Below are 17441 nucleotides of genomic sequence, written 5' to 3'. Positions count from 1 at the left end.
GCTGTAGTCCTGTAGTCTTCTGTGGGTTGAAGGTGGTGAAAAGAAGGTTAGTCCATTCCCTGCTTAGTTCACTGCATAAAGTCCAATTACTCAGGCTTTGGGTCAAGAAGGATAATCTCAGCTGAACTGGAAAGCACACACTGATGCATATACAACACCAAGACAACAAAATGTGTTAAACTGCAACTGGCAATTACTTGCTGAAATCTAACCTCAAGCTCTCTAAAAGGACCTGTACTCAGGTTAAATTTCTTACTTTATGTATGATTTCATGTCCCTTTTAATAGATGATATATGTGCTGGGTAAAATAAATTCTAAAACCGCTAAGCGTGCTTAACAAAGCTTTAACCATATATGAATAGCAAGTTTTGAAGACAGAACAAGTACTACAGTACTATATATAATACACATGGCTGTTCAATCAAAAGCCACCTCTTGCTTTGAAACAAGAATTTACAGGATTAAGCAATGGTGACAAGATTTCTTACACAAAACCTACAATAATGTACAGAATATGCATGATTGCCAAAGTTATAATGCCAGCATTAAAAATATACATTTCTACATAGACTGTCTTGTGCAAATGTGAACAAGGTGACAATAGTTTACCAATGCTTTAAATAACTGAAATAGATATAACCCACCAAATAATAAATTCTCCCTTCCCCCAGCAGTAAGCAGATGTTGCCAGATGCATGAAAGGACAATCCTAATAAAGGGTTTTTAACATTAGACATGTGCATGTACGTGCACATATGGGCATGCGTGTGCATGAGCATACACACATGAGAGGAAAACAATAGCAGATGCACCACAATATTTTTTGCAAGGGGATACTTGCCACAAAAAGACCCAAATCAAAGTTGGCCATTACACATGTAAAAAATTTTGATTTGCATTGCTTTAATTGCTACTACATGTTTATAAATGTTTCTTTTCAAAATTATATTTTTCCCCCAAAACATAAAACTTTTGAGAAATTTTTAAAAAACACCGAAGCTCTATCTTCCACTTCATTGATAACAATGTTTAATACTAACCTGTTTTTCTGGTTTTGGTTAGGAATTTATTTAAGAATCATCTGAAATGTGGTATATCAAATAAAAACAGAATTATTTAGAAACTTTGTAATAGCTCTGGGAAATATTTTATTGACATTTTTGAATGTCAAATTTCTGAACACTATTGTTTACAAGTATACTTCAAAAATACCAACTTTCAGTTTTCTGCAAACACTTTAATTTCTTATGCACTCTTAATCTAGTTGTCAAAAGGCAAGGCACTCATACTTTGCCCATCCCTTATCTATAATAGTCATGGGCTCTGGCAATTATATGTCCCAGTATGTAATCTTCTCTCTTAATTAAGAGGGGGACCTTGCCTTCATCTGAATGGGCTCTCACTGGGATCTGTAGCCTCTGGGTGGCTGCATCTATCTATTAAAGAACAAGGGCAGTTACCAAATCTTGGCTATTTCTTTTGTTGAGGTGTATTGCTTGACCCAATTTCTCACTGACAAAATACACTTCTCAAATCATGGGCTTTCCAAGGATGGCTCTGCTAAAGGAGTGTTGCATGCTTCTATTTCAGTGAAGTGTGTTTTACTCAGAATGGATTTTTCTCTCCATGTTATATGGCAAACAGCAATTCTTGTTTTAGACTGCTTTAAGAGTTACAGAGTGTCTATTGCCTGATTTAGAGAACAACACAGTGAGATGCTGCATCCCCAAATCTCTGCCACGGAGGATCCCTAGCAACTTGCAGAACCAGGCCATGGTTAAATAGGCTGTTTCTTACACACACAAAAATGAAATAATTAATGGACAGTTAGGACTCTATTCACAAATGTATGCAACATTTTCACAGATTTCATGTAGATTATTTTTGATGCAATTGCACACAATTTTTGTGCAAACAGCTGGCATGGGCAGAAAACAGAAGTCCAAAGAGAGGAGAAAAAAGGACTCTAGACATTAACTCTACAAGTAAAACACAGGAAGAGCTAATTTACATGGCTGATCATTTGGCGCGTTACTAATATTAGCACCATTACATGGTAATAATGTTCACATCAATTAATAATTAACAGTGGTTTCATTTTATTTGGTGTAAACAAGGTTTCTGTTAAAAGTGGGTACAGAAATAATCTGTGCAGGGGCAGGAGTAAATATAAATTATACAATCCTACTTTCCATTAATTTCATTTCTCCTATTCCCCATTTCAGTAAAACAGGGCACTAAAAAAATGCAAAATCTTGTTTAGATCATCCATGTTTGCCCTGGATTCCCTATACAGACTCTTGTGCTGCCAAATTTTTGTTGTTAGTTAAATGAAATTGGGGATTCACTTCTTGGCATATGAAAATTGGATGGAAGCCCCCAAATGCATCATCATGTGAACATAGCCAGTGGCATTTACAAAAGTGAATGACTGGTTAGCAGAAATTGTCACACACGAGAGTATCTGGAATTTAGTGAATGGCTGTGTGTGCTCTTGTAAATGAATCTATCCATGACTTACCAAACTCTGTGCACATGCCAATGTATCTACTTTGTGTCTTTCAGTGTCCACATAGTGTCTTTAATGCAAATTCAAAGCCTTACTTAGCTAACAAGCCGCAGATGCCCATCCATCATATGTAGTTTAAAAAACTGGCGCACACATAAAATTCAAATATTTGTGAATAGAGTCTTTATAATTTTCTCACATTTGATTTTAGGAATCACAGTTTTGAATGTTATTTGTTATTCATAACAAAGATTGAATAAAAATGTTTTCATCCAATTTCTCACAGCTGTATCATTCAGCAAATATTTAGTATGCTGAATCCAAATGAAAAACAAAAGCAATTTATTTTTCTACCTCCTTTACGCATAGAAATTAAATGGTGGCTAAAAACTGAAGGTTTCAATTTATAAATGGAAACTGTTTTTTTATTAAATATGAAATCATGTATCCAAGAAAAGGGCACACCCCTTTATACATTTTTATGGCAAGTTTTCCCATTACATGAAAGGCTTCCTTATATATTTTAAACTCAAATGAGCAGTAACCAAACCTAGGTTTGGATAAAAACTGCATAGCTGTTAACTGCTTTAATGAAAAATATGAATGAACCATTTAAAACACGATGAAAGAACATGTTCATAGAAATATTTTAGGTAGCTGTGGAGAGAGGTCTGATTAAGAAACAGAAGAAAGCCAAATCCCATTTCAGATATCAATTATATTGATGCATAAATACATAAAAACATTCTTGCATTGCTAAAAAAATTAAAAATAAAGTGACTAATTAAGGGAAGACTCAAGAATGAAGAAATTAGGCTCCAGTCCTACAAACCCTTACACATGCTTATCTTTAAGCCTGTGAGTGTCCCATTGACTTCATGTATTTGCAGGATCAGAATTTTACTGTGTTTTTGAGTATAAGGTACAATTATGAATTCTAACTATATTACTGTAACAAGCTATAAGTATGATAATATTATAAATTGAATTAATACGTGGAGTCAAAACAATGAATTTGTATCTATTGGAAAAATAGCTCATTGGACTCTTTCCTTTCATAACCAACACTAATTTGTTTGAGTTTAATCTGCCCTTTACATTTTGTTGTACATATGGGTATGGCTAAGTAAGATCATAAGCTTAATAAAACCATATCTTTCTTGCAATTCAGGGTGAAATACTGCAAACCTGTTTCTCACATAAGCAGTTGCATCAAGAGTTCAATGGGACAACTTGCATGAGTAAGGACTTACAGCACCCGGTCAATAATGTTTGGAGAGACAAAGCTACCCACACAGCATATTTAAACATAGCTAATTTACATTTGAGGGTTGAACTGAATTTTTATATCTGGGTTTTTTTTTGCATCATGAATTTTGAGATAGCTCTTTACTGTGATTAAATATTAAATTGCCACAAAAATCAGCTGTTTTGAGAGAAATGAGTTGTCACTCATAAGGGAGTTTAACAGTTTTTATTTGGAAGCTATGTGCTTCAACATGATTCCAACTCTCAGAGCCACCCAAACAAACCTTAATTGGATTGAAACAGGTGCTAGCAGGTTTTATATCACCACTTGCAATTTTTTTTTCACCATTAATCTCTACATTTGTTCTGCCCTCCAAATTTAAATGTCTAGCACCAGCTCTTTAGATTTTGGCCCATATTTGACGACAACAACAATGAGAGATGGCTAGGACAGAATATGGCTAGAATATTTTAAAATAATTAAATGATTCAGGAAATGGACATCAGTGCAATATTTATCATCAGAAAAATCAATATATCAAGGGAAAAAGAATAAAATATATGACTATGAATACTGTAACAGCTGGGCCCTCATTAATCATCTAATTCCAAATCCTCTCCACATACAGTATTTCATCTGCTAATCATGGGAAAAGGAAATGTGAATGTGTTTTAGCCACTGTGGGAGTCGGTTATCCTTCTAACACTCAGATGGAGTATGGGCTCTGGTTTTGGGCAGTATGCTTCAAGAAATATGAGGATAAACTGAAGAGAGTCCAGAGGAAAGCAACACGGGTAATAAAAGGTTAAACAAACCTGACCTATGAGGAAAGGTTAAAAAAACCTGGTAATTCTTTATCTTCAGAAAAGAAGACTCAAGGGGACATGATAACAGTCTTCAAATATGTTAAAGGCTGTTATAAAAAGGATGGTGATCAATTGTTCTCTGTGTCCACTAAAGATAGGGCAAGAAGTCATTGGATCAATCAGTAGACAGGGAGATTTAGGTTATATATTAGGAACATCTTTCAAATTACAAGGATAGTTAACTTCTGCAATAGTTTACCAAGGGTTGTTGTGCAATCCCTGTCATTGGAGGTTTTTCAGAATGGCTGTGTCTAGACTGCATCCCTTTTCCGTAAAAGGGATGCAAATTAGACACATCGCAATTGCAAATGAAGCGGGGATTTAAATCCCCCCCGCTTCATTTGCATAAACATGGCTGCCGCTTTTTTCCGGCTAGGAGCTTTGCCGGAAAAAAGCGCCAGTCTAGACGCGGATCTTTCGGAAAATAAAGCCTTTTCCGAAAGATCCCTTATTCCTCTTAAAATAAGGAATAAGGGATCTTTCGGAAAAGGCTTTATTTTCCGAAAGATCCGCGTCTAGACTGGCGCTTTTTTCCGGCAAAGCTCCTAGCCGGAAAAAAGCGGCAGCCATGTTTATGCAAATGAAGCGGGGGGGATTTAAATCCCCGCTTCATTTGCAATTGCGATGTGTCTAATTTGCATCCCTTTTACGGAAAAGGGATGCAGTCTAGACACAGCCAATAGGTTTAACAAACACCTGTCACAGGTGGTCTAGGTATAGTTGGTGTTGCCTCAGTGCAGAGAGCTGGAATAGATGACCTTTTGAGGCCCCTTGCAGCCGTATATTTCTATGATTCTAGAATAAAGATTTTAATAACCTCTGCCAGTTTGATCTACTCAAAATAATTAAACTAAAATATTCCCCTTGAAAGTACAAAGCTCACAGGGGAGACTGGATGTTTCAGGCTTATGGGAAATGTTGCTTTTCACCTAGAAGTAAATACTTGAAAAGTGGAGCAGATTGATGACTGAAAGTTATTACTTTAGTTGATTGTCTAGTAAGTTGGTGGTCCAAACTCTAATGAGCAGGCTTCCAAATAAAAATTGGCAACTGTGGCACTAAGCAGAGATGAACTGGAGACAGAACTAATCTCTCTCTTTTAAATGTAGGCCCTCCAGATCAAGGTTGAGGCATATTATTGGGGCAGTACAGCATGCACAAAAGACTAGTCTCAAGCGTGTTCAAATCCAACACCTTTCATGAACTCTAAATTCATTTTAAAATAAATTGAGAAGCAATGCAGAGCTCAGCTTCAGTTCTTTACAATCAAATTCACTATTAAAATAAGTGCCCTATACATATATAAAAATATTAAGGTACTTTTAATGTAATTTTCAGGCAACATATTGTTCTTGTGATTCATATAACCTCTTCCACTCACTCCTTTTTTAATGAATATTGAAGGGGAGTTACTGTCTCCACAAAACCTCTGTGTGGAAATAAAATATGGAGATGAAAATTCCTTTGCACATGTTTAGAGAGACAGTGATAGCCTGCTTTCATTGAAATTAGAGGCAAAACTCCACCTCACTTCAATAGGACCAGGATTTCAACCATCATCTCTACAGAGAGAAGGAAAACAACTTTCCATGCTTTCAATGTTCTAAGCTTCATCTCCTCTCTTTTAAAACATCTTACTTAAAAACAAAGAAAAAACATATTTGGCAAATCAGGCCTGACTCTTCTCCATATTAAAAAAACATAAAAAGACCACTGCCTTGAAACTAAGTACAAAAGCTGACCTACTGCCCTTAAATTAGCATTAGTTCCAGAGCTGGACAATTTCTATCTGTCATTATCCATAATTCTGGTGCATAAAAAACAAACAACAGTTACAGTACACATCAACATCTAGTGCATAAGAAACACTGGTGGGAGGAAAAATCAGTGCTTGGAAATAAAATTTCCTTTCATATCAATTTTGGTCTCTATATTGTAACTTATAAAAGAGTTTTGTAAGCAAAAGAAAATTAACAAACCAAACCAACCCTATATAAATTTGAAAGCTAAAGGTATCCTTTGAATATGTTGCATATTTAGCAAATATAACTATTATTTTGCGTGGTTTAGCTGTAGAACGTGTGTATATATATGATATAAGCACCTCGTCTTGCCAACATGTACATGAATTTTACTTAGCTATTTAAACATTTGCAGGATCATTCTCTAACAAAGGAAGGTAAGAGTAGCAGAGATCTTTACTTATGTGTGGTGAAGTTTGTTATAACAACTTAAGGCAGGGGTGGGGAACATTTTTTGGGTCGGGGCCACTGACCCACAGAAAAATCAGTCAGGCGGGGGGCAGAGGGGACTGGAGTGCTAGCATGGGCTCCCCAATGCTGGGATGGGGGAGGAGCCTTGAGCCCTGGGGGCTGGAACCAGGCAAGCTGGGGACCGCATCAGGCTCCTGGGCCTTAGGTTCCCTACCCCTGACTTAAGGGATGTATCAGATGATCAAATGGGCCTTTTCCATCTCTAATTATGTATAGTTCTGATCTTTTAAAGACTTCATTACATATGCAACTTTACATATATGAGTGGTCTCATTGGAATCTATGTGACTACTAAGTTGTAAAAGATATGTACATGTTGTTTAATTCTTTTTAGGATCAGGGTCTATAATTCCAACCTAAATACTGTAGTGGCTGATCGTGCTCTCTTTTAAGTCAATAACAAAATTTTACTGACTTTAGTGATGCAGGATCTTTTTGAGAGATAGCAAAAAACTATTGGTTTTCAAAAGATGAATAAATGAACTCAAACTCAGTAATAACTGGGAGATAGAACCATGTCAACACTTCTATCCAATTTAAGGTTACAACATATTATTATTATCATCATCATTATTAACTAAAGATAAATTTCTCATAACATTTAAAAATGTTAATATTTCAAGTAACAGCTTGCTACCTAAGAAGAGTTGAATCTTTATGGGGTTCCAACAATGGGGTAAAAGACATTCTAATGCTATTCATTTATATGCTCACAGAGAATTTGATCTACTCCTGACACATGCAGTAATATGCATCAACCTGCACACTGCTCCCATAACATGAAACACTTTCTCACAATATAAGGGAAAATTTCTCCTCACAGATCTGCAGGTGAACATCATATTTAGACATCATGTATGGGGATCTCTCACTGAGGTGTGAATTTGGAGAGGCGAACGTTACTCAGTATCTGCAGAATGAATTTAATTCAGACACTTCGTGCCTGAGGTACGGAAATCACCCTTTTTCAAAGCATATAGGTGAACCTTTGATTTTCTGGGGGAAGGTGGAATTAATTAGGAATGAAATGCAATATAATCTTAGATTTAGAGCTTTACATAAGGGATAGGAGACTCTCCCCTAAAGGCCTTTCTTTGACGGTGCAGGAAATCTCCAAAGTTTGAAAATACAGTATCCTGATTTCCTTATAAAAAGCTCAGACCTCTGTTCCTGCACTATTTCTGGCAGAAGAGCATCAATCTTCCAACATTCCGTGCATGGGAAGTATCCACAAAGTGCTCAGTCATGATAGTTCACTAATGTGATTATGTACTAGAAAGTTTCTGAGAAGTTCAGCTCTAGTATTCCTGGTGAAAAATATAAAATCAAGTACAGTGGAATCCTGATTATCTGAATGGCTTGGAAGATACTAAATATGTTCTGACAATCAGGACTACAGAGAATTGGGAAGCAGCCAAGAATCAACAGAAAAGGAGACAATCTGGCAGTTTGTTAGAAAAAGAGGTTTCAGTAATAGGAATTTTATTGAATTTGTACTTGCTACCACACCCATGGAGGATGAGGCTAATGGAAAAACTTATTTCCAAGGACTGAAGAAGCTCTTCCACTTTATTGCTGGGTTCTTTAGCAATTGAAGCTCTGTTAAAGCAATTTTCAAATACTCTGACTAAATCCAAAGTCTTTTTTCAAACTTTAGGGCAGGTCTATACTGTACCGCAAGGTCGACTTAAAATATGCAAACTTCAGCTATGTAAATAATGTAGCTGGAGTCAACATATCTTAAACCAAATTTCTGCAGCGGCCCCCTTCAACTTCCCTTATTCCTTGCAACTGCAAGGAGTTCAGGAGTTGATGGGAGCACCCTGAGAGTTCGATTTAGCGGGTTCTTACTAGAACCACTAAACTGAATGCTGGAAGATCAACCCCTGCACTAGGTGTTCTCCATTTGTATAGTCATGGCCTCAGGCTTCCATTTCAAACAGATTTTGCAGATATTAGGCCTCATTTAAGGAAGGAAAGTAACCTTCAATGCTCCTATTTTATAAGGTACTAAGCACAAAAACCAAACAAAAAACCCACAAAAAAACCCCACATAAGCAAAGCTAGGTGACAAATTATTAAATTTCACCACAAAATTAAGATGAGCTTTCTTCTATTTCTTTAGAGAATACAGTTTGTGATTCCTCGGGTAAATGGTTTAAATACAAGTTAATGAAAGCCCTCTTAGAGCAATTTTATTCCTATCCATGATGTCAGACATTTATAAAATCAGAACAATTGATCATTTCAGTTCACCTTAAAAAATAACTTATATAGCAGTGATATATGCAGCACAAAACAGTTCAGGGGGTAAGGGAACGCAAATTTTAATAGTCAAAATGTAAACGTGAAAAAAAGATGGAATAAAAGTCTCTATTTCTTATTTCTACTTAAGATGTCATGTAATATATTTTACAATGTCCTGCAGGTCTGTATATGTATATGTGTGTGTATGTATGTCAATATAACATATCACCACACATATACATCTACCTGCACTTATACATACACAGATAATTATTTGCAGTTCACTCTTGGGCAGTTCCGTTGTGCCACTCTTTAAAGTTGTTTGAATCATGTTTGGACCCAATTTCTTCATAAAACTGGGGAGATGGTAGGAAAAGATGGTTGGTGAGTCTGGTTGTGTCTGAAATCCTTTTGTTAAACTGTACACTGGGACAAGTAATTTTCTTCTGTAGTAGCTCTCTGAAGAGGGCCAACTCACTGCGGTCTTCATGAGGAGACTTGGTATGAATCACACACTCATTGTCATGCTTGGGGAGTACTGAAAAAGAAGAATACACATATTAACGACAATTCTTTCACAGGCCACTAAAAGGCCTCCAGAAGCATAACAGCAGTGAGCTTGAATTTCAATTCACCATTCTCTTTTCTTACATATGTCAGGAGTACAGTGTAACTTGTAATGCATTTTATATTCTTTGAACCTGGGGTCTGCTGCTTTGAAATGCCACATGCAGCCCGGGGTCCCCAGCTGGCCCCAGGCTGCACGCGGCATTTCAAAGCAGCAGCACCGTGTGGAGCCTGGGGTCAGCTGGGGACTCCCCCACTGACCCCTGGCTCCATGAAGTGCTGCCACTTTGAAATGCCATGGGTAGCATCGGGCCAGCAGGGGACTTCTTCAGTCCCCCGCTGGCCCTGTGCTCCGTGCTGCGCTTTCGCCTTTGAAGTGTGCCAACAGCCTTGGAGATGTTGCCACACTTCAAAGGTGGAAGCATTCTTATTGACTAATTGAATAGTCAATGCAAATTGCATCGACAATTTGATTAGCCAAATAATCAAAATTTTACATCCCTAATTAACGTAGCTGGAGTTGCATATTTTAAAAGTTGACTTTCCCCTTTAGTGTATTAGGACTTAGTGTATTAGGCTTAATTGGCATGACTTGTTTATTTTGGATTAGTAACCTACTTTGATCGGTCTGTTTTTACTTGCAATCACTTAATTCTTACTTTTTATACTTAATAAAAACACTTCTGTATATTATCAAGCCCAGTGTTAATAACTGTTACCTAGGGGAGAAGGGAGCCACAGTTATGCATATCTCTTTTTCACCAATAAAGAGAAAGAATATTTTTATGAGTTTTCTCTATATACTATTTTATACAGAGTAAGATGGATTTATTTGGGGTTTTGGTCCCTTTTGAGGGTTGTGCTCTTGGTGCTGGCAAGTCTCTATAACTCAGTCCTCCCATAGCTGAGCTGGTTCAGTGTCTGTGGTACTCTGCTGGGGGACTGTTACCCCAACTCTGTGCCTTTTATGGGTGAAGGCCAGAGCTTCTGGCCTAGTAGAAGAGGGTAATGGGGTGCTTCAGAGGGCAGGTAGGCAGGTTCAGTGGTATGATCAGCACACTAGGCAACAGCTGAAGTGGTATCTCTGTGATTGAGTCTGTCACATGAAGAATTCATTTTTTAATAGGTTGACAGCCTTAGTGTACAGATAAAGTGCTTTATAAATTATTCATTTTTATTATTATAAACATGTTACCTTTTTTTTCAGGCAAACTCCTGGTGAATTTAATGGGAATTTGCCTGAGCAAGGACCCCAAGATTTGTCCTAATAATATCCATTCTGAAAAGCCAGGGAAAGAAGTGGCAGAGAAAGAACGACAGAGCCTTAGGAGACTAACCTCTGGCTTGTGATCGAGAGGGCCTGGTATTTAGAAATATGGTTGGAGGTGTTACAAAACCTTAGGAAAGTCAAGTCATGGATTCATTCAAATAGGAAAACAGCAGCCAGGAGCATTAAGCATACAGCAAGTGTGTGAGAAAACTAATTTTCTGTGGAGTATAACTGATAGCACATGCCATTCTTTTAATGAGTTTGGTTTGGTGAATTGGCCTCTGTCTGAACTCTCAGATTGTCTGGGCTGTCTGCAAAGAGATATAAGTAAAGCACATGGAATTGAGAGTAAAGCACTATCTTGACTGCACAGGATCAAACTTGATGGAAGAATTTTGGTTATTGCTCTTTTGCAATTTTTGGTACATTATTTTTTTTGTGAAGACCTTTAGTACAAAGTCATTTTTTCTATCATTTCAAACACTTCAAAGATGCCCTCTTCATAGAGAAACAAATAGAAAAAAATTAAAACATTGCCTGTTCTTCATACTCATATTAATGTCTACTGAAGAAGCAAAACAAAAATTAACTATGATATTCATGAAACTTGCAGTGCCGATCAGCACTGCTATAAACTAGCAAAAGGATTTCTAACCTGTACAGATACTGGGTGAAATTTACCACTGACATAATTAATAAGAACAAGAAGCCCTGTTGTACCTTAGACTAGAGGCTAACAAAAATATATATAGTATCACGTGCTTTCATGGGCAAAACCCACTTCATCAGATGAAGGTACCTGTCAACTGTAGGACTAGTGTTAATGAGGCTAAGTAAGTGGGCTGGAAGTGCCCTATACTTAGCTTTTGATGTAAAAATGAGGTGTTAAAGGCAGGGAAGGCTGGATTTATAATGCGACATCCAGTTAATGTCTTTGTTCAAGCCATGGAAACAGTATCAAATTTGCAGATGACTTTTTTTCTTCTTCTGTTATAAAATTCTAGGTTTCTATTATTCCTCTCCAATTCATCTGATTAAGTGGGTGTTACCCACAAAAGCTCATTATACTATATATATTTTTGTTAGTCTCTAATGGCCATAGGACTACTCGTTTTTAAAGTTACAGACTGCCATGGCTACCCCTCTTAAACTTTTAATAATTAATAAGAGCTGTGCTCACTTCCAAGCGCAGTGAATGTCACTAAGAATTAAAATGTAGAAGTCACTCATCATTAATGAAAAATCAAGACTCTGCTGTTTAGGAGCTTACATGAGGATTTAGAAATCTCACCTGAGGTGCCTGGGCATGAATAATTTTGGTCTTCACTTACTTTGGAAAGTATTTGAAATAATTTTTCCCTAGCATCAATCACTCATTTTTAAAAGTTTCAGTTATCACAGAATAAACACTAGAGGGCATCTTTGTTTTTCTAGACCAAGTAATCTTTTATGTAATAAAATGTCTTTTAAATTTCTTAGTGTCTAGTTATTATGTGCTTCCAGCATAGATACAGCTCTGAAAGACTTTCTTACTCTGCAAAACATACTACTAAAGAGGTCAAAGATTGGGCAGTCATAAACTGAGAAATTACTTAGGAAAGATTAATTGAACATAAGGATCTAAGCTGCTAAGATTTTAACTGACAGATGCACATCTCATCATATATTACTGAATATGCATACAGTATGTTTGTAGGACAAATTTTACACCTGTGCATCTTACTTTCATAATATACCAACCTCTTAAATTAGGGGTGGACTTTCTGCAGTAACCCTACATCTCCTGGCTTTTAAAGTTTAAATTCAGTCCCTGATTTTATTTAGCACACTTTATGTTCAGCAGATCAATATTGCAATATTACGAACTTGTAAAAATATAGACAAAAATTGTATTAAAAATACAATTGCTTTTCCTGAAAAGAATCTCGGACTGTGTACCTGTCATCTAACAAAATACTCAAAGAAATACTTACACTCTCGCTCTGAAAAGGGTTTAGAAAATTTCCACCCATTTCACCATCATCTCTGGGAGTGCCAGGCTGATTACTCATGCTCATATTACTGGGAGAGTTCTGTTAAATAAGATTTAAAAATAAAGGGTAAGTGCTATTGTAGATTTGAATTCCTTTCCTTGCTTCATAATGTTTGTCAAAACAACACCTACGCTACCAACTGGGATCTCAGAAGATGACACAGAATAAATCTTGCCATCACAGCTCTGCACTACATATATTGAATGAATGTTTGTAATCTGGAAAGAGCTGCTTTCCCATCCTATAAAATGAAGAAAATTACTTACCTGTAGTTCTTATTCTCAAGTAAGGCTGGGAGCTTTCTCCCACTGAAGTTAGTGGAAAATTTCCCTTGACTTCACTGGGAGTAAGATTATGCTCTGCAATTAAAAATAATTCACTACTGCCCTGATTCAGCAACCTACTTAAGCACTCTTAAGATCCTCTCCTAATGGTACCCACTGTCACCAGATAAAGAAACAGATATCAAGATAGGTAGAGAAAACTTAACTAACAGCATTTCATCTGGCAAGAAACTGATCATCAATAGTTGAGGTTGTGGAATCCTCATTCTATAATCATTGTCCTCACTTTTCTATTGTTTGTCTATGTGATCTCTGTCTGGTTTGTAACTGTTTCTCTCTGCTGTATAATTAAATTTGCTGGGTGTAAAACAACTAAGATGGTGGGGGTATGATTGGTTAGGTAATTCTGTTACAGTATGTTATGATTGGTTAGTAAAATTATACTAAAATAACTGGTTACGGTATAGCTAAGCAATACTCAAGTTCACTATCGAAACTGGGGTCCAAGAAGGAGTCCAGCAAGAAGAGGAAAAGAGAAAGAAAGGAACACCAAGAAGAAGGAGGGAAGGCCTGAAAGAACTCACCTCCAAGACACAGCCTCCTCTGCACGATGGTGATGTGCAGCAGCTAAGCTCCAGAGAGACTGATCTTGCTTGGCCAACAAGGAGAGTCCACCTGCCATTATCAGGATTACTGTGCCATGACACTGTGTGCTTAGCATGTGTATTCTGCTTGCTTGGGAATTGTCAATAAATAGAGAATAAGAATATTACTGTGTAAGGCTCTTTCAGTGGCAAAAGATTCTGCAACCCCCCTCAGGGAGTTACACCCTGAGCCCTAGGAATTGGATAAGGGTGGGTGTGTAAATTAACAGGGTTGCACCTGGAGCCCTAGGAACTGGGTAAAGGTGTGTGTCTCTAAAGTGTGGAAGGGATAGAGAAATTTGTCACACTCTCACCAATATAAGTTGTTGGTGTAATAAAGTATATTATTTCACTCACTTTGTTTCTTAGATAAAAGAAGATGCTTTCACTCTGAGGCTATGTCTATATTAGCATTTTGGTGGTATAACTTATACTGCTCAGAGATGTGAAAGAACACCTCTTTGAGCAACATAATATACACTGTCAGAAGCGCTGGCATGGGCATGTAATGTTGGCAGAAGATGCTCTTCCACCAACATAAATATCACTGCTTATTGGGGGTAGTTTATGCCAAAAGGAAAGCTGTGCTGCAATAAGGTCTTCACTATAGACACAGCTTAAGCCCCTGCTTTCAAGTGCTTATAACTTTTTCAAAAGCTAGTCTTTAGGCTGAAATTTCTTCTGCTTCCCTTCAACTAGAGCAAGGAAATGTATGGTTGAAAAAAGTGAATCCTTAAGTATGATTCAGCATGATTTTGGTATGAAACAATCTTTTCATGTTAGTGTGGAGGTATGAATCTGATGGACATAAACCTCAAAGGGAACAGTTTTGCTGCCTTCATTCTGAAAATCATCTACTTTCCTTTCCTCACTGTAGAACAGTAATAGAGAGGTAGCTGTGTTAGTCTGATCTTGCAAAAACAAAAGAAAAAACTATGTAGCACTTTAAAGACTAACAAGATGGTTTAATAGGGGATGAGCTTTTGTGGGCCAGACCCACTTTTTCCTTTTGTTCTTCCTCAATGTAGCTATTCGGAAATAAGCCTGGGAGCGGTCTTGAAAGAGCTGATGCTCTGGAGAATCTACAAGTTCTAACACTTCGCTGGTTAGTTATGATAGGTAGGGGTACTCCACTAATGGGTTAGCTTCTATTTACTTTAGTGGGGTCATGATTGGGCTTTATAAATATAATAGCTCGTTATATTTTTTGTTGTGCTACCTTTGTGCATAATTATCTCAAAGTAGCTCAACTTTATGAGCTAGTAAACCTTCTTGCCAGTAGATATTTTATACAGGCATTGTGCACAGCTTTGCTTTTAGCCCAAAGTTGAATGAATTCTTCAGAAAGCTTTAAAAATTGTGTTCATTTTTTAAAAATTTTGTAAATGAGATAAGGGTGTTTTTCATGGTTTAAGACAATAATTCTGTTGTTGTTTTTTTACTTGGGTAATAAAGGTTTTAATAGTTAAATGGAGAAAGTGTGTATTATTAATAAGGAATGCTGATTTCTTATGTGTGAAAATAGCTGGTTGAGAAATAAAGTAGTAACAAAAGATAACAGTATAGTGCTTGAGTGCAGTATGTTACTAGCCTTTCTGAAGTAACTATGCATTGATTGCCAGATAGCAGCTGCTATGAGTATGCCTATATGTGGATAACCACACATTCAGAGAAAAACACATTCATGTCACTGATTAAAAAGACATGTAAGACCTTTCAAATAAATGCACGCTGTACTCAGTAGGCTTAACTCTTTGATTTATACAAATGCAGAGAGGTAAAATTCCACTTGTTGGCGAAGGGTCACTGTCAGGCACTACATCACAGAAGACCTGTAGCACTTCTCTTGGGTGAGGATGTTAGCCTTCATATCTACTGGGCAGAAGGACTCTGACGTGGCTCAGAATGTGTTGGTGGGCAGGCGAGGGGAGGGGTCACTGGATCCTTGCTTACATGGATCAGAATGGCTAGGACATATGAATTTTGTCCACTGCCAACTAGTAGGCTCTTATTTTCATATGCTTTGCAGGGGGAAAGAAGTTTTGAGTTTCATGTATAAAACATTTATTATAGCAATTGCAGTTCTTCCTTTTTTCATTTTTAACCAGAAATTTAAATAATAAAAAAAAATCCAACACTATCTGTCAATGCAATATTACTATTGAGATCTTACATGTACAAATGCCAACAGGCTCAAACTCTGAATAATCACCACAAACCTAATGCAGTTATCTATTCCATAACACACATTCTATCATATACTGTAAGTGAATACCATGTAGCATAGCACAAAATACTACATTTGCACAAAGGGACTAAGTTACTGTTGCTATGAGAATAATAAGCGTATGTCTACAGTGCATTCCTCTTTCGAGAGAGGAATGCAAATGCAGCTGAGCAAAACTGCATGAAGCGCGGATTTGAATTTCCCGTGCTTCATTTGCATAATTGCGTCCGGATGCTATTTTGAAATAAAAAATGCCGTGTAGACGTGGTTATTTGAAAGAAACCCCTTCTTTCAAAATAACTCTTACTCCTTAAAAAATGAGGTTTAATGGTTATTTCGAAAGAAGGGGTTTCTTTCAAAATAAGTGCATCTACATGGCGTTTTTTAATCTCAAAATAGGGTATTTCAAAAAAGCGGCCAGATGCGATTATGCAAATGAAGCGCGGGAAATTCAAATCTGTGCTTCATTTGCAATTTCACTCAGCTGCATTTACATTCCTCTCTTGAAAGAGGAATACAGTGTAGACATACTGATTGTGGCATCTTTTGTGCATGTTAAATCTCAGCTACATTAACATGTTTAATACAAAGATTTTTTTAAACTTGTTTAAAATCAGAAGACATTTTTCTATTAAAATAAACACACAGAAATGTCATTCAGTGCCAGTCAAGGTTAAATCAGGACACACCCCACCAATTCAGAACCCGAAAAGCAACTTAAGAGAAAAGTCTCTTGCATTCCTTGCTACTGTAATATCACCTACAGCAATAGGAAAACAACCAGGAAAAATTAAATTAGTGTTCAGAGTTTACTTTCTGTGTTTTTTTTTTCCATTTTATGTATTCAAATGAATATTCTTAATTTCTGAATCAAACTTAAGTGTGGAGTCATGACCAGTGACTTGGTAAGCTGCTGTAGTGTTAGGTATAAATAGTTAAAAAGCAGCTAAATCATTGTAAAATTTATTTTATTACGTTTTGGCACTTTTGTTCAGTCCCTAGAGATCTACCCTTATTTTATCTTTCTGTTTTTCCCTGGGTAGCGTCGAACTTTGAAATTTTGCAGTCAATACAGTATGCCAACCCCAAAGATTCAAATTCTTGACATAAATGCTTTCATAACAACTCTTGCTGGGCTGCTTTGACGGCCAGTATGGGGCCTAGTGAAGCTGCATGAGCAAAGCCTCCAAAGCAAGTTTTTCTTTAATGACTGCAAAAATTCCATTAGTAATTCAAGAAGTTTTGATTATTAGAGCTTATCTTATATGCAC

At 36.8% G+C, this 17441-nt stretch overlaps 1 protein-coding gene across 4 annotated transcripts in view; it reads right to left on the bottom strand.

Moving 5' to 3' along the window:
* Window positions 1-6564: 6564 nt before the first annotated feature.
* The window catches only part of SSBP2 (single stranded DNA binding protein 2), a 312621-nt gene continuing 301744 nt past the window's right edge, over window positions 6565-17441 (bottom strand). For all 4 annotated transcript variants that reach the window (XM_075932203.2, XM_006124333.5, XM_075932205.2 and 1 more), the window contains 2 exons: window positions 12956-13054; window positions 6565-9683 (listed from right to left, as the gene is read on the bottom strand). In XM_075932203.2, coding sequence (XP_075788318.1) covers window positions 9654-9683; window positions 12956-13054 — 129 coding nt within the window. In that variant the 3' untranslated portion in view covers window positions 6565-9653. The remainder of the gene's footprint in view (window positions 9684-12955; window positions 13055-17441) is intronic.

The sequence above is a fragment of the Pelodiscus sinensis genome, chromosome 6 (assembly GCF_052426305.1).
Source record: "Pelodiscus sinensis isolate ZL-2025 chromosome 6, ASM5242630v1, whole genome shotgun sequence".
Lineage (NCBI taxonomy): Eukaryota > Metazoa > Chordata > Testudines > Trionychidae > Pelodiscus > Pelodiscus sinensis.
Note: the sequence above shows the minus strand (reverse complement) of the source record. Positions and strands in the feature narration are given on the sequence as shown.